We start from the raw sequence: 23,040 nt of genomic DNA, 5'->3' as shown, positions 1-23,040 counted from the left end.
GCCCCGCGCGATGCCTGCCGGGAGCCCCCGAGGGCGGAGCGGGGCCGCCCCTCAGCGCCGCTGCCTCCCGCCCTCCCGCCGAGGCGGCGCAGGGCCGGGCAGCCCCGTTCCGTGAGGGCCCCGGTGGGCGCTGGGCGGCCGGAGCCAGGTTGGTGCGGAGGGGTGAGGGGCTCGGGGCGCACTCCGCGCTGTTCCCCCCCCCTCACCCCCCCTGCGGCCGAGTGCGCCCGCCCGCCCTCTGGGAGCGCTAATGGGGCGGACGGAACCACGCGGGGCAAGGAAGGGGGTGGGTGGCGTTAACCACGGAGACTCCCCTTCCGGAGAGTGGACCGGCCCAGCTGCCCGTTGTAAAGCGGAGGGGTGGGGCGGTACCATCTCAGTTGGGGGGGAGGGAGGTGGTGACTGCGTCCTCCTGTCCTTGGCAACATGGCGGGAGGGGGGGGATGGAGTGCATGGGTCTTGCGGGGGGCTCCTGAGGGGAGGCACCCCCAAGGGGGCAGACCTCACTGGTGGGCATGGGGTTCGTGCAACTGCAACCATCTTTGTAATCGCTCTTAGCCCTCAAAATGCCCTGTGCTGGGCTGAAGTGCCTGAGGGAGGTTTCTTTTGTCACGGTGATAATACAGAGTTGTGAAAAACAACAACAACAAAAACTCATTAATGTGTGTAAATATCTGAGGGCAGGGTGTCGAGGAGATGGAGCCCGTCTCTTCAGCGGTGCCCAGTGACAGGATGAGAGGCACCGGGCACAAACTAGTAGGGGGATGGCTGGACCAAAGGATCTGGGAGGTCTTTTCCAACCTTAATGGTTCCGTGACCCTGTGAAAGTGAAGCCCTGGAGGTTCGGGCTCAGTGTGAGGGGGCAGCGCTGTGCTGTGAGGTGACAGAGCGCTGGGACAGGCTGCACAGAGAGGTTGTGGGGTCTCCTCTGGAGATATCCCAAACCTGCCTGGGTGCCGTGCTGTGCGGTGTGCTCTGGGTGACCCTGCTGGGCAGGGGGTTGGACCAGATGATCTCCAGAGGTCCCTTCCCACCTCAACCATTCTTTGATTTTGTGAAATTCAGGTCTGTTCAAGTACTTTACATGCACAAGTGTTTCACTCACAGAAGAGGCCCTCTTCCCGTGGAACTGATGACACTCCTGTAGGAGTTGTGTCAGCTTCTTATCGTTGATGCGTAACCTTGGCCTGTGTAGCAACAGGCGTACTATAAAATAAGCATTTTTTTTTCTTATTGTGGGGAACCAGCAGGGATAACAAAGGTGGCATCTCATAAAGTTCTGTGCGTGTGTCTTGTACCTTAGACATCAAGCTCATGTGGTCTTGATCGCTGATAAATCCATCTGCAAAGATAAAAGTATCATGATGGAAAATTAAATGTGGTAAGGCAAGTTCCGGTCATGGTGCTGGCTATTTTAAGTGTTTTAAAAAGTACGTACATGCTACATGTTGCGTCTGTAACCAAACAGCCCAACAGAAAATCAGAAGGACGTGCAGTGATGCCGGATTGGATGATTGTTACTGTGCAACAGGCAGGAAAAAAGCTTCTGTGTCGTATGTTTGCTAAGGAAGGCTCAGAAAACTTGCATGTCGAAAAATATACAGCACTTGCAACACACCTATAAAACAGCAGTTTCTGAAGACGGATTTTAGGCAAGTGACTTGCACGTGCCTTCACTGTTTTCTTCCGCTGTGCCTTTACACTTCGAGGGCTGGCTTCTGTTTGAGGCTGATTCTCTTGCACTCATTTGTGTGACAGAAAAGCTGCTCCCCCTCTGCAAGAGGAGGGAGTAACTCTTTTGGGTGCTGATTATCCTGGAGCCCTGAGAACTTCAGGCCAGCAGCAGTCTGCAAAGTCCTCGCTGGCACGCAGGCAATCAGCCGCTGCACAGCCTACGAATTAGGACACCTGAATTGTGCCGCGGGCCGCATCACTGCAGATCCACCTTGCAAAAATAAAATTAACAGCATCCACTTTTTCAGAGCTTTTTCAGCTTTATAGTCAGAGCCGTGTATCATTGCTTAGTGGTATTGTATTTATTTTTACTTGAACAACAGCACCGGTGTCTCTGGGACTTGCCGAAATGTGCTTGCTGAGGCCTTGAACCAGCAATACCAGACCTAATGATCCTCTTCCCAACAGTCTTAGTTGTTTAGAGATTTTTTGACGCGCACAAATAAAGGCACTTAAAAAACAAATAGCACCTGATTTCCATATATAGCGTCTTTGGGAAAATACCACCCCATCAATTATGTATTTTTTTTAAACACTGCCTTTTATTTCTCTGTCTAAAGGGGCCCATTTAATACTACGAGTAATGTTCTGAGTAATACCGGGCTTGGCACAAATGAGGCGCTTAACTGAGTTCCTTATTTTTATTATCCATTGTCTGCTAACCAGTTTTCTGTTGTTTCATTTATTTGCCTTTTCCCTGGGGAAGGAAGGATGGCAGCTCGGCGCGCACTGAAAGCTGTCTTGGTGGATCTCAGCGGCACACTTCACGTTGAAGACTCAGCTGTGCCAGGCGCACAGGAAGCTCTTAAAAGGCAAGCTACCTTTTTCCATTTCCTCTGATAGGTTGTGTCGGTGCTGCTTGCACAAAGACATTTCTTTAAGTAAACGGGCCTGAAGATCCTGCCTTTTTATGCTGGTATGGATAAGCAAATGTGGGGGCAAATTCTGCTTTCATTTATACCTGTGTCAATACCAGGAGAAGTCAGCAAAGGGCCTAGACAGTGACATGCCACCATGTACCACCTGAGCCCCTGCAGCCTTCCTAAGTTGCTATCTAGGTCCTTTCTAAGTCTTTCCTAGACAGAAGAAAGACTTCAAAACCCTGAATTACCCCATTCCAGGTGCTTCAGCTCACCAGGTGCTCGGTGCTTTGTTTATCTGCAGGAACCTGCTCAGATGTCTGAGTCCTTAAACCTGTGGTGAGCTAAATTGGAATAACTGCTAGAACATGGTGGCCTGGTGACAGGGGCATCCTTTGCAGAGTCCTCATTTCATGAGCTCTTTCAGCCAAGCATTTGCTTTGTTATTTTTAACGTTTCTTTCTGCTAGTTAGAGAAACATTTGATAATGCAGCCCATCTTTTGTAGGAATTTCGTCGTGTTCATAAACAGGACAGTTCGGTACCTCTTTTCCTTCTCATTATAAGGAAGACTAAAGAAACTGACGCATAGTAAAATGATTTAATCGAGCCCAGTTAGTGGCAAAGTAGGCTGTGCAACCCCAGGGATCTCTGTACTCTTTTTCTGAAGCTGTTTCCCTGGAGAATTAATCTTGCAAAGGATGAAGAAAAGCAACACAGAGAGATGTGTGCTGCCATGGGGGGAAACAATAAGTATTAGTCAGGAGAGAGGAACAGGGCTGAGTTGAGCACGGGAAATTTTTACTGAAGTTGTATTGACCCATTAAGTTTTTATAAAGCTAGGCTGTTGTTTGGATGGAAAGCTCAGAGGTATTAGGAAACTGCCTTACTTTTCACAGATAATTTTGTGGCAATATTTATTTTTTAAAGATGTAGAATTGCAAGTAACTAAAAACTACTGAAGTGTTGGATATTCTTTCATTACTCATTCCTTCAGTGGATCCTGTCTTCCTGCTGTTTTGTGCTGCGGAGGGAACTTGTGCCAGATGAGAGTCAGCATTCTCAGAAATCCATGTGTGTGTACATACTTTTTTGTGCTTTGTGTATTTATAGATCTATTATAAAGTGGTGATGCTGTCAAGAACAACTCAGTATCTGCCCTGGGCTCTGCTCACCTCCAAGCCCTCAGGCAGCAGGCAGGACAGAGGAAATGGCTTCTGTAGAATGAGAAGATAAACTATTTTATAAATCCACTGATTTCTTCTCTGTCTCGTGCTGTGCTTCTGCTTGATTCCTGCTGAGCTGTGCCCCAGCAGGCTTTGTGCTAGTTTTGGCAAGGGAGGGAATTAGGGAAGGGATAAGGTGCAGGGAGCATCTGGTGCCGTTTGTCAGCCTCATCCAACTCTCACAGGTATGCAGAGAAGTCGTCATTTGACTGCAAAGAACAGCCTGGACTTTTTGCTTAGAGGTTCAAAAAAAATATTGTCTCGTGCTCTTTTCTGTTCATCCGTGTCATTGTCCTTCCTAAAGAGAAGCTGAAACGATCAGCCTGCGGCTTGCTTAGGGAACAAATGGATAGATTCCATTTGTAGGGTTACCTTTCAGTATTGATGTTAAAGGAAATAATAAGTTTAACTTTATTAGCAAACACAGGTTTTTTATTTTTTTTTAATACGAGTTCATAGCTGTGAAAGGTCACTGAATCCTTCTGCACAACAGAATAAATGAAAAAGAAGTGGCTGGTGCAAGGTAGTCTTCAGCGTTGACCAACTTTATTCTGATGTTCTTCGTGCAGTCCTGGTGCCAGTGTTTGTTTCTATAGCAACAGAGAAAGTGATGGTGGGGGAATAATTAAAGGAGATGCCACTGAAATTGTCACTTAAAATTATTTGGCTGTTCAGTAGCATGTACTATCAGGGTAGGGCAATAATGTGGTTTTATGTGAGGATCATTGTTCCTCAGGAAAGGGAGAAATGGCTGCAAAAGCTGACATAAAATCACATAAATTCTGTACGTTAACTTAGCAGCAAGCTTCTTTTATCAATTTGTTTAGTTTAGGATGCTGTTGATCCAGAACGCAGGCCTGACTTATTTATTACCTTGTTTGAATTAAAAAGCTTTTCAAACTACTTGCAATTAATTGTAGATGTGCTTGATATTGCTGTGAGGATGGATCTTAGAATCACCATTTTCCTCCAGCCTTTTCCTGGTAGAAGCGAAGCAGGGACGTCTTGATCTTGTTCTAGGTAGCTGTAATTCTTGCCATCTGTTTCACATTGCCTTCCATTCCGCACACAAGCTAACAGCCTTGTTTCTTTTGAGCTGTGGCACCAGTAGTTTAAGGTGTACGCAATCTTTTCATCTGCAGCCTTTAGACAAACATTCCTTTTTCAGTCCCAAAGAGCCATAAGAAGTGTGTAAATGTAAAGCGTCCCGTGGCAAATTTGTCTTTGCTCTCCATCCATCAGGTTGCGCAGCGCTCCGGTTACGATTCGGTTTGTGACCAACACAACAAAGGAGTGCAAGAGAGACCTGCTGGAGAGGCTGACAAAACTGGGCTTCGACATTGCTGAAAATGAAATCTTCACATCCCTGACTGCAGCCAGAAATCTTCTGGAGCAAAAGCAGGTGCGGCCTCTCCTCCTGGTGGACGAGAAGGCCCTGCCTGACTTCACAGGTGAGGTGCTCAGGGAACAACATGGGAGAAAGTGCTGACCCACTGAATAGAGAAACATTGAGCACTGTTTTGCGGAATGACACACTTACGTATTTTGCTAGCCACAGTGAAGCCTGAATCATGGACTCTCCCAAGGCATAATCGCCCTTTCCTTCCGCTATTAAACTTAACATTAAGCAGTTTGAAGTTGTGGTTGTGATAACTTCTTGAGGAATAGTGGGAATAGGCATGAATTCAGAAAGAACTTGATGCTTTTTATTAATTTCCAGTGTAGAAAGTAATACTTATCACTAGATCACTGGAGATTTATTGTGTCTACCAATGCTGAAACGTTTTAAAGCAAGAATATGATGATATAGTGGAAACCAGATGTCCCTCAGTTGTTGTAGAGAGATTATGTCCATAAAGAACTAGTACTTCCAGCAGTTCGCTTGTCTGTTGTTGCTCCTATGCTGCTGCAGCATGTTTTGTCTTACTGTCTTGTGGAGATCTTTTTTAGGGAACGTTCAATGTCAAAGTGATCAAAGCGTCCTTCGTGTCTTGTTAGGCCAGCAGTGACACGAGTTGCTGAGCAGCTGGTGTGTGGGCACACATGGGAGGCTATTTCTTTCTTAATAGATGATTATTAAATGTAAAACCTTGTATTGACCACCTAGCTCTCACTCCGTAACTGTAACACCTGAATGGGTGCTTTGTCACCCTGATAGTCACCTCTAAAGACCCAGTTAGAAGCTGTTTTCCTTTCAGATGTGCCCGTTTCCCTCCCACAGCAATAAGAAGAGGAGAAGGTGATCCATGCTAACATGGACACCTTAGGCAGGTGCCTGAAACGAGGACAGTTAGTCCTCGACTTAACTACATCTTCATTTCAAGAGTAGTGAAGAAATCCACACTTTCAACGTGCTCAGAGTTGGAATCAATATATTGGGTTGTGAGTGGTCTTTCATCTAGAGCATCAAGGCAGTGAAAATGCAGCTGGCTTGCTGCTGCTCCCTGCCCCTTGCCTTATGAACTGAAATCCTCACTGTTGTGTTAATTTAAGTAGGTTGTACTCTTGCTAGGAGCAAGACATGCATAAAATTTAACGTTCCTGTTAAATTTTAGTGCTGTGCTCTATTCAATAATCTTTGGACAGATAGGTGTTCAAGAGAAAAGCCTCTGTGGGCTGTGAAAGCCGTAACACCTGATAATCTGTTCCACCTGTCATCGTATCCAGAGAAATAGGCCCGCAGCAATATTCTGTGCTTGTGTTCTCAGGAAGGCTTTCTTGGGTCAGGAACAGCTGAGGCAGCAGCTGATTTCACTGAAGTTAAATCAGTTTAATCTCTGTGTGATTGGGATCTTTCCATCAGTTTCACTGTAGCTGATGTTAATTCTGTGTAAAATACCAAAGACAGAGATATCAGAGGAATACATTGGTGGCGTTTTCTGCGTTGCTTAGATCTAGTATGGATCATTTTGTTTCTTTTTTTCTGCAAGCAGTTTGGCTCAGATTCTCTCAGTGCTGCTCTTGAAACATTTAAGTACACTGGAGAATGTTTTAAATTCCTGCTAGTGACTGCTATTGAATTATTCTTGGATAATCTCTCTGCAAAGTTGGTCACAGATGGATGAATGTAATCCATTCATGGTTAATGGACCCAGATGCTTTCGGATGGTGTCTCAAATCCCTGTGACATCTCTGCATGCAACATTTTGCTGTCTGAGCTAACTGAAGGCCATGTGGCATGAGACATCAGCCAGAAGGCTGTGATGACACTCTATGGAGATCCGTGAGCTTTAGCTGTCAAAGTAAAGGTGCAGGGGATATGCTGTATGAAGGCAGACCAAAAACATTAGCAGAAGTGCAGCTGTTACAAGACTATGAGAGATTTATTTACAGAGGGTTAAGTTTCTCCTGTAGATACTACTCTGTAGATGCTCTTCCGTTGCTGGTTTAGTTCTTCACAGGCTTTTTAGGTTCATATCTGGTTCCTTCAAGAGGAGACACTTCTATGTAAAACAATCGTGCTCCCCCAGAGCAATGAGGGACACAGGAGGTGCAAGCTGTTCTCAAGGGGACTAGCCCACATTAAAAACAGGCCTTCCAGAAGAGACAAAACTAATCTGGTGAGACAACTTCTAGGCCGTGCTGCAACACCACCCTTGCCACCATAACCAGACAGAGTAGAACAACAGTCAGGCTTTGTATCCTCAGTGACCAGAGGGAAGTGAGGGAACTGGGTGGAACTCACTAATATTCCTGCTTTACTATCTTGCAAAGCCCACGAATGTACGTGGAGAGAGAGAGATAACTCACAAGAAATTGTTCAGTGAAAAAAGTAATTTGTAGTCTGCAGCATTTCAGTGGAGGCAGTGGGAGAATCATTGCTAGACAGTCACTGGCCACCCAGACACAGAGATGTGTGCTTTGTGAAGGGTGGCACAGTCTGTGTACATCAACACCTTTTCCACAGAGACTTTCCTCATCTCTAAAACAGATAAAACTCTTCTGCAAGATGCGTCTGAATGTGTGAGAAATGTGTGAGAATGTGTGATGTGTGAGAAAATGCTCGTTTTTGCTGTAAAGTGATTAATTGCACTCGTTGTACTTGCTGACTGTATTGCTGAGTATGAACAAGATTCGGTTCGCTCAGAATAACCGTTGGTACCACGTTTTGATCTTCCAGGGATAGCCACGGAGGACCCCAACGCAGTGGTCATAGGACTGGCTCCTGAGCACTTCCACTACGAGATGATGAATAAGGCCTTTCGGTAAGTCAGCCTCTCCTAGTGGCCTTTTGAAGGGTGGCTGTCGTGTGCTGCGTCCCTACAGTGCAAGGAAATCCTTCCGTATGGGGAGAAGAGGCTGGTAGCAGCATCGCCATTAGGGAGTGAGGATTGTGTCTGAGAGAACCTTTGTGGATTTGGGGCCTTAACTGTGAACTTCAGGCAGTCTGGCCCCACGTTTCATAGCTTTCAGTCTGCAAACAACCTACAAAAGTGCAGCCCCAATTGTCATCAAGGTGAAACGAGTTAGCAGTGCTTCAAGAGGAAAAGGCTGCTGCTGTGTTCAAAGCTGACTCTTCAGGGCCCACGGCTTAGAGGGAAGGAAATGGAATTGTTTCTGAAGCATCTTGTCCTCAGGAGCGGCCGTTACAGGACGCTGGGCTATGGATCTCATCTGGTCTGTGTTGTATCTAGAGCACTGTTTGTCTGCAGACTGAGCGGTGAGACAGGTGCGAGCCGTCAGGGACTGGCCACGAGGCAGGACGCAATGGTGCGTGCAGAGGTGCGAGGCCGTGCATCATGCTGCTGGTGTCAGTCTTGTTTGGTCTAAAGGAAGCGTTAACTGCTGTCCGTGTTCTCTTCTCGAGCCTTATGTCATGTCCATATGCCTTGTCCTTTACTGCTCAGCTAATTAATTCCTTTGGGATTTGCAGTGCTTACTGCGGAACGTTAAGGTGAACCTGATTAAATGCAGATACCTACAGTGCAGATGTCTGTATCTGAGCTGGTGACCTGGGCTCCTGAGGGAGAGGGGAGCTGCTTGTAAGGCATCATTCATTTTCCCCCCACTAGTGCTTAAAATAGTACAGATGAGCTGTGTCCTAGACGTGCCTTTTCCTTTGCACTGACGGTGAAGAGCTCAGGCTGACTAATTGCCCGTTAGGCAACTACTTGGTTGAAACCCAACATTAGGCTAGGTAAATCTAACCCAAAACTAGATACACGGAGTGAGGCCCTTCTCTAGGCACCATTTGGGATGGCTGAGACCAAATTTCTGTTTTCATATACATGGGATTTTGATGCCACATTTACAAGAATTCTCTCAGGTGAGATCTTTCCTGTAAACTGCTGAATGTAAGTGGTTGTAGTGTCTCTGTCAAATTAAATTCTTCTGTGTCCTAGAGGCATCCTCCCACCGTGAATGTATCTGGCTGCTCGGAGATACACATGCCAGCTCTCTTGTTATGGAGCTTGCTTTGAAATGCATTGATCCAATAGAAATATTTTGTGATAATTAAGTGAAATGAAATATTATCATTTCTGTGTTGCTGAGAGTACCCGGGCTGCTCTGCAGACACGTGGAAAAGAACAGGCAGCCCCCAAGGAGCAAGCAGCTAATCTGAGCCAGCCTCTGTGAGCAGAGCCACATCAGAGCTCCAGAAAGGCAGTGAAGGGCCAAAGCAAGATTTTATTTTCTTAAGGGCTTTTTTGTTCCGTAGATCAGGCAGAGTTGAGGAGAAAAGAAAGCCGCCTTTCTGCTCTGAAGGTAACTGCCAGTGTTTCCCTTCTGTTCCCCAGCCTGGCTGTTTCTGCTGTGCTTGTTACATTTCTACCTGTTGTGATAAAGACTTGAGTTGTCTGCAGTACCTGAAGAAGGTGCCGTAAAATCCAGTGGGAGGCGTTTGGCAGTCACTACCTCAGCTTTTATGGGTGCTGTCTGGAGGGCTTTTACTGAACCTGAGGCTGGGAGAGGGAGGACTGCGGTAATGTTGCTGGGCTTGGTCGTACCGGGAGGATTCCTCAGCCCCAGCTGCTGCCATGCACATTTCCCTTTGCTACAGAACAGGTAGCTGCTGGGTCGGCTCCAAGAAAAATCTACCAGGCAGGCAGCAGAAACGGAAGAATCAAAGATTCTGGAGGATTAGGTCCACAGCCTGTGAAAGCAAGTTGTCTTAAACTTCTCTTTATTACCCTGTTGTCACAGCCCCATTGATCCAGGCACCCTGTGCTAATGAGACACTCCCTGCCACAAAGGTTTGACAAGGCAAAGGTTAGACGAGAGCCCTCAAGCAGTCGTGAAACGAATTGGCAGGACTGGCAGGGTAGTGAGGCTCAGGAGCTGATTGAGATTGGTGGAGAAACAGCAGTTTCCCAGTTATTTCTGCCCTTCCAGTTCTGTGATTCTGTGATTTTTCCCACCCACCCCAGACAGTCCCATGTTCTGTGTGGGTTTTTAATAGGTAGGCAGCTGGCAGGCAGGAATGTGAATGTGCCATTTCATGTAACTTGTTACAATTCCTCCAACATTAAGATACAAAATTAAGATAAAATGATCCGCCTTCTACTCAGGATTCACCTGAACACCCATCTCTGCTGGAAACATGTAGCTGTTGATGTGTTTGGCTGTTAGAGGAGATAGCAACAACCCTGAGAGCTGCTGGGCTGACTGCCTGCACTGTAGATTTCCTGCAGCAGCATCCTGAAAGCAAAGCCTTGTCTGCAGTCCAGGCAAGGAGATTGAGGCTGTGGCCATCCATCTGCCACCTATGGTCACTACCTATGGCTAATGCATTTTAAAATATTTGCATGGGAAAATCAGGTGGGTCTTAATGTTAGGATGTTGGCCTTAGCAAAAGGTGAGGTTGCTTAGAGTGGTGAACCTAATTGCATTAGAGATTTTAAAAATAGAGATATTATTTTAAAAAGTTACCTGTTAAAATCCTCAAGATAGTAACTCCTTTCGTTGTGGGAATTTTTTATTAGCTGTTTCTGGACATAAGAAAGGAAGGAACTTTACTTAACTCTCCACATGAATGCTAGCTTGATGGAATCCCGATGATAATTTGGGTCTCCGTGAAAGTTTTGTCATCAACTTAAAAGCAGGATTCGGCCTTCCGCTGTAAGTATCTTTAATATAAGTTTTGTGTTTTCTTCTTCATTCACCCTTTAGGCTGATTTTGGACGGCGCTCCTCTTATAGCTATACATAAAGCCCGGTATTTCAAGAAAAAAAATGGCTTGGCTCTGGGACCTGGTCCTTTTGTAACTGGGCTGGAATACGCAACAGACACCAAAGCAACAGTGGTGGGGAAGCCAGAGAAAACTTTCTTCCTAGAAGCTCTACGAGGGACCAGCTGTGCCCCGGAGGAGGCTGTCATGATTGGTGATGTATGTGGAGACCAAATACCTTGTCACCTGCCTGCTAACGTAGCGTGTGTAGGTGCCTCCCAGGTGCCCTGACCCGATCTTTCTAAAAGCTTTGTGATTAAATGAAGGGTGAAAGCTGAAACGTCAAAACTTACATGATTTAAGGTGTAGTCCATGGGGTTAGTTCTCTTACTTCAGTGACTTCTGGAGAAGCCCTAAGCATCCTGCCTGAGGGCATGTAAAGTCTGCTGACAATCAGCTCGTGCTAATGAAGTGTCTCTGATGTCCTTCCTAAAATCACCCAGTGACTTAACAGCTCCGTTCCAGCATTGATTAGGTTTCAGTATTTGATTAGGCAACAGCACATAGCAAACCATTCCTGTGACAGTTTGCCTAATCGGTTGCTAAGGGATTTGACTCGATGTAGCTGCTTTTAAGTGGCTGGTCAGTGATGTGCAAGGCAGAGAATGTTATGAGCCACTCATTAACAAATTATGTCTCTGACCACGAATGATCTCCCGTTCTGTCGCAGGACTGCAGGGATGATGTTGGCGGGGCGCAGGATGCGGGCATGCGTGGGATTTTGGTAAGGACAGGTAAGTACTCGATGGCACAGTCATTTCTGGGGACAGTGGTGGATTCCATGACCTTGTCCTGAGCACTGGCAGCCCGCATGCCCAAATCAGAGGGGCCTGGGTCTAGCGCTAGGCATTTTTAGAGGCCTGCCTTCCCTGGGGTTTGGTACACCAAGGATCTGCTAGGAAGGCCTGAGCGTGTTATGGAGCAACTCCTTTTGGGGTGAATTCAGCAGATAGATTTCCTCAGCTGCAGCTTTACAGCCTGTCAAGCAGTAAATTGCAATTAAGTCAGGATAGGCTGCAGGTTATGTTTAATGTTTCAACGACAGGGCTAGAGTGCAGACTCTGACCTGATGGCAGGATGGTATGAAGTGATGGGTGGGAGTGGTTGAACACGTAGATGTGAATCTTTTTCAGCAACTCTAAAATCCTGGGCACTAGTCAAAGAATCCAGAGAACTGTTATTGTGACATCTTAGATTGCCAAGATTGGCCATATCAATGTAACCTCTGCTCATTCAGGAAGTTTGACATTCCCTAGTAATTACACGAGTACTTATCTAAAGTGGAACCTTGAGCAGCCTACAGGTATCATGAATGTTACTGATACTGTGATAGAACCACCTCTTTCTGAGGGGCTGTTGTGGTTTAACCCGGCCGGCAGCTAAACACCACACAGCCGTTCGCTCACCCTCCCCCCTCCCTCTCTGGGATGGGGGAGAGAAATCGGAAAGTGGAGCCGGTGAGTTGAGATAAAGACAGTTTATTAAGACAGGAAAATACTACTAATAATAGTACTACTACTAATAATGTGTACGAAACAAGTGATGCACAATGCAATTGCTCACCACCCGCTGACCGATGCCCAGCCTATCCCCGAGCAGCCGGCCCCCCACCCCAGCCAGCCCCCCCATATAATTGTTTAGCATGACGCCGGATGGTATGGAATACCCCTTTGGCCAGTTTGGGTCAGCTGTCCTGGGTCTGTCCCCTCCCAGCTCCTGCTGCACCCCCAGCCTGCCCGCTGGCAGGACAGAGCGAGAAGCTGAAAAGTCCTTGGCTTGGTGTAAGCACTGCTCTGCAGCAATTAAAACATCAGCATGTTATCAGTGCTCTTCTCATCCTAATCCAAAACATAGCACCCTACCAGCTACTAAGAGAAAATTAACTCTATCCTAACTGAAAGCAGGACATATATCCACCCCTTATTCCATACCATTTATGTCATGCTCAGGTTACACTCTTTCCAATACATTCTAATTAATCACTATTTTCATCTATGTTATATAGCAATCATGGTAGCGATGACATACAGTATTATACGATAATTAACATACTACAATTCAACTCATGGGCTATTCTCACCCAGGATTAAATCCCCTTGAGGTACACACCGGACCTCCCCATTCTTTTGCATTACCCACCAAGTGCATCCAGGTCCCTGAGCAAAAGCAATCCCACGAATGGGTTTGCCTTTTCCTGAGGCAGGAGTAGCCCAGACTGTTTTACCCAGCATGTTTCCCACGTGCACTACAGGAGCTTTATCCCCTTCTACAGTGCGTAACAGGTTTGATTGGGCAGGTTCAGCTCGGTTGGCAGATCCCCTGGTATTGACTAACCAGGTGGCCTTTGCCAAATGTGTATCCCAATTTTTGAATGTCCCAGCACCCATTGCTTTCAGCGTAGTCTTTAACAGTCCATTGTATCGCTCAACTTTCCCAGAGGCTGGTGCATGACAGGGGATGTGATACACCCACTCAATGCCATGTTCTTTGGCCCAAGTGTCTATGAGGTTGTTTCGGAAATGAGTCCCGTTGTCTGACTCAATTCTCTCTGGGATGCCATGTCGCCATAGGACTTGCTTTTCAAGGCCCAGGATAGTGTTCCGGGCGGTGGCATGGGGCACAGGATATGTTTCCAGCCATCCGGTGGTTGCTTCCACCATTGTAAGTACGTGGTGCTTGCCACTGCGGGTTTGAGGGAGTGTGATGTAATCAATCTGCCAGGCCTCTCCATATTTATATTTCAGCCATCGTCCTCCATACCAAAGAGGTTTTGACCGTTTGGCTTGCTTGATTGCAGCACAGGTTTCACAATCATGAATAACCTGTGCTATAGTGTCCATGGTCAGGTCCACCCCTCGATCACGAGCCCATCTGTATGTTGCATCCCTGCCTTGATGGCCTGAGGTGTCATGGGCCCATCGGGCTATAAATAATTCACCTTTATGTTGCCAGTCCAGGTCCACCTGGGCCACTTCAATCTTAGCAGCCTGATCCACCTGCTGGTTGTTTTGGTGTTCTTCAGTAGCCCGATTCTTGGGCACATGAGCATCTACATGGCGTACCTTTACAACCAGGTTCTCTACCCAGGCAGCAATATCTTGCCACAATGCCGCAGCCCAGACGGGTTTGCCCCTGCGCTGCCAGTTGTTCTGCTTCCATTGCTGTAACCACCCCCACATGGCATTTGCTACCATCCATGAATCAGTATAGAGATAGGGAGCAGGAGCGGCTGCAGGGGCTGGAACGGCTGCAGGGGCTGGAACTGGAGCGGCTGCAGGGGCTGGAGCGGGTGCAGGAGCAGGAGCGGCTGCAGGAGCGGCTGCAGGAGCTGGAACGGCTGCAGGAGCTGGAACTGGAGCGGCTGCAGGGGCAGGAGTGGCTGCAGGAGCTGGAGCGGCTGCAGGGGCTGGAGCGGCTGCAGGGGCTGGGGCTGGAGCGGCTGCAGGGGCTGGAACGGCTGCAGGGGCTGGAGCGGCTGCAGGGGCTGGAACTGGAGCGGCTGCAGGGGCTGGAGCGGCTGCAGGGGCTGTCACTAGGTTGCTAGTAGCATCAATTGCAGCTCGATAGGCATAGGCCAGACCCCAGCATGCTACAGTGATTTGTGTCACTTTGGAACTGCCAGAGTCATGACACCTTTTTTTCAAGCATTCTGCCAGTTTTTTAGGATTTTGCAGTTGTTCAGGGGTGAATTTCCAAAACACTGGAGGTGACCACTGCTCTAGAAACCTGCCCATATCCTGCCACACTCCCTGCCACTCGCAACTATCCCGCCTCGGGACAGATCTCTGGATGAGATTCCTGAGTAGTTGTTTAACCTTAAACAAAACCTGAAGCACGTTCAGGAGACATAACAACAAGAGCAGGCTGGTCTGAGTATCCCAAGGATATTCAGCATCTTGGAGAACTATCGTAACTAGCTCGGAGGATAAGAGGGTGGTGAAGGAGAAAGGGAGAGTGAACAAGTAGGAAAAAATATCTTCCCCTGTCCCCTCCACAGATTGGTTCCCTGATGAAAAAAGGCAATAGGTATAATTGTTAATAGTTTCCGAGATATGGTTTCCAAAGTATAGAGTCGACGACAATGCTGAGTACAAATACCAGGTTAGAGTCATGACCAGCAATTTCATCATTTCATAAGCCATTGTTACACCGCACAGTACCATAACGATCTTAAACCAGGGCCCGGAAAGGATAAACAGCATGACAGGGAGCGCATACATTAAGTAACGTGCTATAAAACTCAATTTGGAAAACAGGCACAGGAGACTTGAGATTAAAGCAATCAACATTGTGACTAACAACTATTAAGCAGGTCTAATACCAATTTTAGTTTAACACACTCTGGTCAGAGCTGTCGTTATCTCAACCCTTCGTGCCCCACGTTGGGCGCCAAAAGGGCTGTTGTGGTTTAACCCGGCTGGCAGCTAAACACCACACAGCCGTTCGCTCACCCTCCCCCCTCCCTCTCTGGGATGGGGGAGAGAAATCGGAAAGTGAAGCCGGTGAGTTGAGATAAAGACAGTTTATTAAGACAGGAAAATAAGAAGAAGAATAGTACTACTAATAATAATGTGTACGAAACAAGTGATGCACAATGCAATTGCTCACCACCCGCTGACCGATGCCCAGCCTATCCCCGAGCAGCCGGCCCCCCACCCCGGCCAGCCACCCCTATATATTGTTCAGCATGACGTCAGATGGTATGGAATACCCCTTTGGCCAGTTTGGGTCAGCTGTCCTGGGTCTGTCCCCTCCCAGCTCCTGCTGCACCCCCAGCCTGCCCGCTGGCAGGACAGAGCAAGAAGCTGAAAAGTCCTTGGTTTAGTGTAAGCACTGCTCTGCAGCAATTAAAACATCAGGGTGTTATCAGCGCTCTTCTCATCCTAATCCAAAACATAGCACCCTACCAGCTACTAGGAGGAAAATTAACTTTGTGCTAACTGAAACCAGGACGGGCTCATGCCACATGGTCCAATATGTTAAAAACGACAGCAAGTAATCCTGCTTTTTCTCGTAGAAGTCAGAAGGGAAGATGATAGCATTATCATTTCAAGAACTTACGTTGCTGAGTAATCAGTGAGAGAATAGCACCAGTATAGCACAGCAGATTGAAACCAGTGCATAAGCACCTCTGTGCTTAAGTTGGAGCTGCCCCTTGGCAGAAACTTCAGTAAAGTTCAGTGTTTGTTCGGAAAAGACCTGTGAGATGTGTGTTGCAGGAGAACAGTAGATGGGCATCCCATGTCTAGCTGTTACTGACCCCAGAAGGCTGCTGTTTTCAAAGGGAAAAAAAGGATGGGCCCAAGGAGCTTGGTAAATGCATCTATTTGTTCATTTTGTTACAGGTAAATATCGACCAGGAGATGAAGACAAAATCAATCCAGCTCCTTATTTAACCTGTGAGAGCTTCCCAGAGGCGGTGGAACACATCCTAGACCATATGCTATGAGAAATGGAATATTTTGAAGAAGCGGATATTTCATCATTTCCTTTACTCTCGCTTCACAAATTAAGGTCACAGGATCAGTGCATGCATTGGATCAGAAACCTAGCCCTCAACTCCTTTGCTTCGAGTTGGGAAAGGGAAGAGAATTGGCACGTGGCCCCAGTGCAGTCAGAGCAAAGCCCTCTTCCAGTAGTAGTTTCATGAGGATGTGATTAGGGGTCTTAGATGCTCAGCAGGTAAGATACCCAGCACCAGAAGAACTACAACACAGCTGCTTTCATGCCTGATATAGGGAGCGCGGCAGAGAGTTCTGTTTATTTTCAGGTTTCAGGAAATGACTGATGAAAAAAGCCCACTCTGAAAAGTGTTGAGTTCTTCTGCTGAATAAGCTAAACTATAAAACTCACTGGTAATACTCAAATAAGTAAACCGCAAAGACTAACAGAGCATTAGACTGTAGCAATTTCACTAAGTATGTCTCTGCTCTAATTTAAAGGCAGTGATTATCAGATCTAGAATTGACTTTTAAATTAAAATATTACCATTGTTAATAATAACTACTGTTAGCATCTTTCCTCTCATTAGAGCAGATCCTGTTTTTTGTTTTTCAAATTTTACATAAAATTAAAACTGTCAGCATTTTACAGATGTTTTAATTAGATGCTGTTATTAAAAAGAATGGTACACAAACAAAAATCTGGTATTAAATGCCTTAGAGACTGTGAATTTTTTAAGTTAGACTTCAGCAGGGTCCTATTAATGCTACAGTTGCAGAATTTCACCACTTGTTTTTTTCTTTCTTTTTAATGTTATGGGAAAAATCCTTCGCAAGCCATGGGGACAGATTCCAGTTCTTACACAGTTGGTTAGCAGAGCTGTAAAATGAGATTTAATTGTATAGTATGCATTGCTTCTCCTATGTGCTAAACCTACCAATATGAACCAACTTTGTAATGATGGTAAATAGCTTTTCTGGTCCATTTGCAAACTGTAATACTCAAAGTCCTTTACAGTTGTTTTACAATGCTCGTGAGTCTTAAATTATTAGATTGTAATTATACAGTACTGGAGTATTAACCTTATTGAAAATATAGTTTTGTGTTAATGAGCCATGCTCCTTATTTGTTAAGAAAAATCATTGTGATGAATGAAGGGGAAGCTCTCCTTACATGAACGATGGTCTGTCTGCAGTCTCAGTCGGTGGGTGGTTACTTACCTTTAGATTTAACCTCTGTCAGAGAGAAGAACGTGCGGCCTGAGGGAGCTCTGCAGTAGAAGTGGGAGAGTACACTCCCCCCAGAAACAAAAGCCATCTTTAGATACTGTTTGTGTTGCATGCTGTATAATGAAATAAAAGGTACTGTTAGACACCCCCTACGCACACGCACACCCACATCACCCAGGAAGAAAGCAGCACTGAGAAGCTAATGTCTCTGCCAAATGTACAAAAAAAGAAACCAAAAAATACCCAACCCAAATACATGCTAGCTGGAGGCCTTATCTTAGGTGCCATCATAAATTGTAACCTACTTTTGTGAATAAATTCGCACATCTAACGTTCTGCCAGCAACTCTGAGTCTGTGTTTGTTGCCTGGAGTACATACAGGAGGTTTTTGGCCTGTAGTCAGTCAGGTTAGGGAAGTGAGAAATCTCTAAGTAAAATCCTGTGAAGTAATTTCCCACAAAGACTTCTGACAGTGTGAGACAATACAATGCTAGAACAAAAGGAGACTGTCACTTCTCCAGAGGTCCAGAAGCGTGCTGGAGAGCATCGTGGCACTTAGGAAAGCAGTGACAGGGAAAACCATGCAAGAGGGAAGGTAAGAGGGGGACAGTGATGAGACCCGAAAGCCTGAAAAAATGACTTAGAATTTCCAATAAAAAGCTTGACAGGAAACTGACTGGTTACCTGGCCATCATTATCAGCAGAAAAGTCTCCAACTTGGGTAATACTTACCGCAGCACTGCACAGACTCACCTTTTTTATGTGAGTCACCTCACATTTTATGACTGGCTGCAAACCAGTGGGTTACCAGCAATCCAGTTTCTAGCCAGATTACCCTAGATGATGCTGATTTTCTACAGTGACTCCAAATTCTTCTGATCCCTTGCACTTTCCAGCTTGGAAACATCCCAAACCAACTGGAAAGTAATATGTTTGGCACATCAAGATGATCTTTAAGGTCCCTTCCAACCCAAACCAGATGAAAACAACAAACTAACAAAGTTTACCAGGCACTATTAAACTGAATTTCATTGAAAACAATCACTTTTGCTTCATTAAAAAGGCATGCAAGCCTCTGTTGGTAGAGCTGTGCTGATAGTGGTGCTTCAGTGAGTCTCAGAAAGGGAGAATTACACTAACCATCTAATTGTTCTTAGCAAGCTTTCCGCTCCAGCTCTTGTACTCCAAACCTGTAAACAACTACCATGAAAAAAGACTAAAAATCAATCAAGCTTTAAGTTTTTATGTATAAAGTTAAGGCTAGAGTTTTCATTACATAGCAACTGCCATTACGTTAATTCTGTAAAGAATATTTTCGAATGGTCATTGAAAATGACTAATAAAAACAAGCCTCCCTCCCCCACTGCATTTTCAAAGTAAAGATTTCTACCCGGCATTTCTCACGGCATTCTCTCCCAAAAACAACAGCACTTCCTTCTCCGTCACCATTCAGTTCTTTGGAGGCGACACAGATGCCATTTTGGATAGCAAAAGTCCTTGAAGTTCTCAGTTTTTTAGGATTTTTCTCTTCAAACTGACTCAAACTCTCTCTGCCAAGCTGTGTACTTCTGGCTCAGCTTCTTTGCCGATGGCTTGGTATGGGCAATCACATCCAGGAAATCTGCTGTTGTGATTGTGTCCAATCGGATCACAGGTAAGTTACTGCTACCTACAGAAAATAGATCAAATATCATTATTACTACCAAAAGGCGTTCTTTTAAGTCTAACACACGACTTACTATATAAAAACAGCAGAATGAACCTAGTGAGATAAAGAGAAATTCGTATTTATGCACAGATACTGACATAAAAAACGGGCTAATTTTCAGAAACATTAGCTTCGGTAAATGTTTTAGAAACGGAGATTAAAACTTCTCTAAGCAGATAATAGAGCTCCACCTGCTGGGGTTAATGCAATTTCTAGAGTTAGAGCAGTAGATCAGCATTTCCCAGATCAGATTCTCTAATCAAAGCTATGATACCTTGCTGATGGTTTTCAAGAGCATCGAAGATTTTCCTCACTGGTCTCATGGCTGCTTCCTTGCACACGAGTTTAATGTCTGAACCAGAGTACCCATCAGTTTCCTGTGACAGAACCAGAATGATAAATTACAGCTTACAGCCTTACAAATGAGACGACAATGGCATTTACAAGCATATATATTTTATTTGTATTTTTATAAAGTATTTGTAAATTCTATTTCTGTCAGAAATATATCACAGAATATAGAATCAGGCTATCCAGAGTTGGAAGGGACACACAGGGGTCCTTGAGTCTGACTCCTGGCACACATCATATATGTACAGATAGATACATACGTAAGTATGTACATATATATACACCCTGGTACACACCCCTTCCCCACACCAGCATTACTGTTTGCTTTAGCTTTGAATGCCCACAATACTTTCCAGGTGCAAGGGAAATACCAAGCGTTTTCTTTCTAATGACAATTTTCTGTAGGTCAGCTAAAACTCACCTTTCTGTGTCTGTTTCTGGCTTTCCTGTTAATAAAATAACTACATTTCCTCATTTATAAAACAAAAACTGAGCGGAATTGTCTCTGAACAGAAGTAAAAAGAGACAACTGGGCAAGCTGTAGATATTTCCAAAGAACTGAGGATGTGACAAGGGGCTAAATAAAGCAAGCCTGATTCCTAGTGAATCTCGCCCTTGTCTGAAAGCTGTTTTCTCCTGCTGCAGTGGAGCTGTGACAAACCTTCCCTACCCAATTAGTTGCTCATTACCCCAGTGAATTGGAAGTGCTCCCAGGCCGGTGTGAAGAATGAGAGAACATTCTATTGCTCTAAGTCTCCCTGTATTTAAGGCTGAAAAATTGGCCCAACAGAGAGGATCAGAAAACATGATTTTGCAAGCAGAGCTGTGTGGAACCAGTGATTTCCCCAGTCAGGTATGTACCTGCAAAACACTCAGCCCTGCCTCTCGTTAATTTCTGGCTGGCCTCAGGCAGACCCGAGGTCCTTCCCCTAGCTCTGTATGTTGCTATCGCTGCATACAGAGAGGTGCTGTCCTTACCCTCTGCCCTGGACCTCTTCCCCCATGACACAATTCTATCGCTGTTGATGGTACATGTTACTCTTGCTTATGTTCCCCCCTCTGAAAGTCCCCAAGCCGCTGCAGTGCTGTCTCACCTGGCCCAGCAAGCTGTAGTCCAGGTCTGTTCTCAGCTCCACTCCTCCGCTGTTGCTCAGAGGGGGCAGCCAGTGCTGGATCATCGCCTGCCGCGCCTCTTTACTTGGAAGGTCGACCAAAATCCTCTTCTCTAGCCGCCGCAGCATGGCAGAATCCAACTCCCTGCAAGCAAAGCAGAAGAGGAATCATTTCAGTGCATCTCTTTGCAGAGACACTTTTCACAGGAAGCTCCTCACTACAGGGACTGACAATTTTCAACCCCACCTGTAGCTGTGCCAACCTAGTTTTGAAAAAGTAGATTAGTTATCAAGTGTATTCCTGTTCGCTGTGTTAGCAATACACTGACTTGTGACAACGAGGCTTAACAATAACTCGTAAGTTGTAAATTGTAACTTGAAGTTGCAGCTATCTTGTGTGCAGCATGTCCTGTCAGTAATAACCTCTCAGTTTCAACCTTTGCTGTTAAGGAGACACTGCAAATTGTCTGTCTGGGGTAATATGTCAGGACTAATTAATTGCTGCTTTGTAAGGGATGCTTAAAATACAGACAAAAACACAGACTTTCAGTCTGGGATGCAAGGACCATGTTTATAGCAGAACGGGAGCTTGATGTGAGACTGCTCCTGCCATGCAAATTATATATCACATGGCCCCAAAGGACAGTATCCTTGTAAAAAGGAGCTTGTGAAAGATGAACAGGCTGGATCAATGTGCCAATGAGCCAAAACCTCTGTTGACATCAGCTTTGATAAGGTGTTTGGTAAAAGCAAAACCAAAAAGAAAACAAAACACAAAACACAAAATACAAAAGACTGAGAATACTCCTCGTTTTTACTTGTTTGTGATGCACAAACAAAGCCTGAAAGAAAAAACAAAAAGTTGTTTTTTTTTTTTCTGTTCCTTTTTCAAAGCATTTTGTGACCACCTAGATGAAGTCTTTCTAGACAGCACCACAGATTCTGTCAGTTTGCAGGAGTCCTGGTACGCCTGGCATGCCAGCTCCGCAGATGCACATCCAAGTGGGTTATTTAATCTAGCCTTCTCCCAAGTGCTCTTCAGTTGTCTGCATCTAACAGTGACATAACTGAACACAAATTTCTACTCTGGTTCATCTCTAGTTGCTCATATAATGGGAACAATCTACAGGCACCCCAATCATCCATAGAATTTTCAAGAAGAAATAGCAGCTACAAAGTATTTACTCATAAGTCTCCAGTATCTTCCAGGAGCTGCTCTGAGCTATTATCCTTCCAAATGCAGTACCAATCTTTCTCTAGTGGCCCCATTTTCACTCACTGAATTGTTATTTCAGTTTAAAATTTAGTTCCCCATGTCTGCCAAGAAACTCTCATCAAGGAGCAACTCCCCACAATGTGTCTTGTGCGGAGAGGAAAAAAAAGGAGCCCTAAGCACGATTTCCACCCCTGTCAGCTGAGCAGAAAGAGCCAGCTGCTGGGGGACTGCACCTGCAGTGTAGGTACACTTAAACCTGCCTCTACCTTTGATGATATCTTGGGTGAAATCCTTTTGCCAGCAAAGTCAACATACAAGCAATACTTCTTGTATAAAACCCCTCTTGAATTTACAGGCAACTGACTGCCAGCTCAGGACAGACCTGGAGCACACCAACAAAGCTTATTTCTGTCAACTTTGGTGACTTGTCCGTATTTTTAATAGTATCTTCTACTGGCTCACAACATAAGAAAAGGAAAAATGGCCTCCCAAGTAGGTGCTGTCACTCCGCTTAGTGGGATCAGAAGTGCCTCTGACCCCAGAAAGGACCTCTCGGTTTTGGAGAGCTGAGTCTGGCTCAGGATGATCGACAGGATCTCACACGCCAACAGAATTCACTCAGATCCTTCCCAGTACTTCTAATCAAGGACTCCGAGGTAAATACCAGAGCTTTGCTAATCAATGGCTGTTGGCATATTGATACCGTTACTGAGATTTCAGGCTGCTTAAGAGGCTAGCTGTGCAGCCCTGGGGCTTCACCCTACGCTGTGTGATGCCCAGTGCAGCGCCTCTCACACAGGCTGCAGAACGGGCACAGGACCATATCGGTCCCCCCTCCCCTTCCAAATGTTTATTTCAGCAACTTCTCAGAATTGCTCTGCTAGGCTAGAAATTAACTACTCTGCAGCTGACCGTCCCCTTGGCTGCTATACCCACATTGCCTTTCCCCATGTACACAAACAGAGCCAAATTCCTCAGGGTTTCAGAGGTGCCAC

General features: G+C 45.7%; 2 protein-coding genes across 14 annotated transcripts in view; one reads left to right on the top strand and one right to left on the bottom strand.

Moving 5' to 3' along the window:
- The first annotated feature begins 23 nt into the window (after positions 1-23).
- On the top strand, positions 24-18,003 carry HDHD2 (haloacid dehalogenase like hydrolase domain containing 2). Of its 5 annotated transcripts, none has more exons than XM_083818874.1 (7): positions 24-148; positions 2,441-2,546; positions 5,062-5,270; positions 7,940-8,024; positions 10,930-11,146; positions 11,658-11,721; positions 16,333-18,003. In XM_083818874.1, exons 2-7 carry the CDS (start codon positions 2,446-2,448, stop codon positions 16,434-16,436), a joined length of 780 nt encoding a protein of 259 aa, XP_083675000.1. In that variant the 5' UTR covers positions 24-148; positions 2,441-2,445; the 3' UTR covers positions 16,437-18,003. The 5 variants fall into 5 exon arrangements, with proteins under 5 accessions (XP_083675000.1, XP_083674996.1, XP_083674997.1 ...); XM_083818870.1 differs by having other exon boundaries at positions 25-148; positions 2,445-2,546; XM_083818871.1 differs by having other exon boundaries at positions 138-347.
- KATNAL2 (katanin catalytic subunit A1 like 2) overlaps positions 16,346-23,040 on the bottom strand; it is a 35,332-nt gene continuing 28,637 nt past the window's right edge. For all 9 annotated transcript variants that reach the window (XM_083818859.1, XM_083818861.1, XM_083818854.1 and 6 more), the window contains 3 exons: positions 20,812-20,974; positions 19,641-19,743; positions 16,346-19,327 (listed from right to left, as the gene is read on the bottom strand). In XM_083818859.1, coding sequence (XP_083674985.1) covers positions 19,188-19,327; positions 19,641-19,743; positions 20,812-20,974 — 406 coding nt within the window. In that variant the 3' untranslated portion in view covers positions 16,346-19,187. The remainder of the gene's footprint in view (positions 19,328-19,640; positions 19,744-20,811; positions 20,975-23,040) is intronic.

Source organism: Anser anser, assembly GCF_964211835.1.
Source record: "Anser anser genome assembly, chromosome: Z".
NCBI lineage: Eukaryota > Metazoa > Chordata > Aves > Anseriformes > Anatidae > Anser > Anser anser.
This window is presented reverse-complemented; position numbering and strand designations above follow the sequence as displayed.

Bases quoted from the DNA above. Each gene is read 5' to 3' on its own strand.
- HDHD2 (XM_083818874.1), top strand. From the start codon at position 2,446: ATGGCAGCTCGGCGCGCACTGAAAGCTGTCTTGGTGGATCTCAGCGGC. The intron at 5,271-7,939 runs GTGAGGTGCTCA...TTGATCTTCCAG, and splicing joins GGCCCTGCCTGACTTCACAG to GGATAGCCACGGAGGACCCC. The intron at 11,147-11,657 runs GTATGTGGAGAC...GTTCTGTCGCAG, and splicing joins AGGCTGTCATGATTGGTGAT to GACTGCAGGGATGATGTTGG.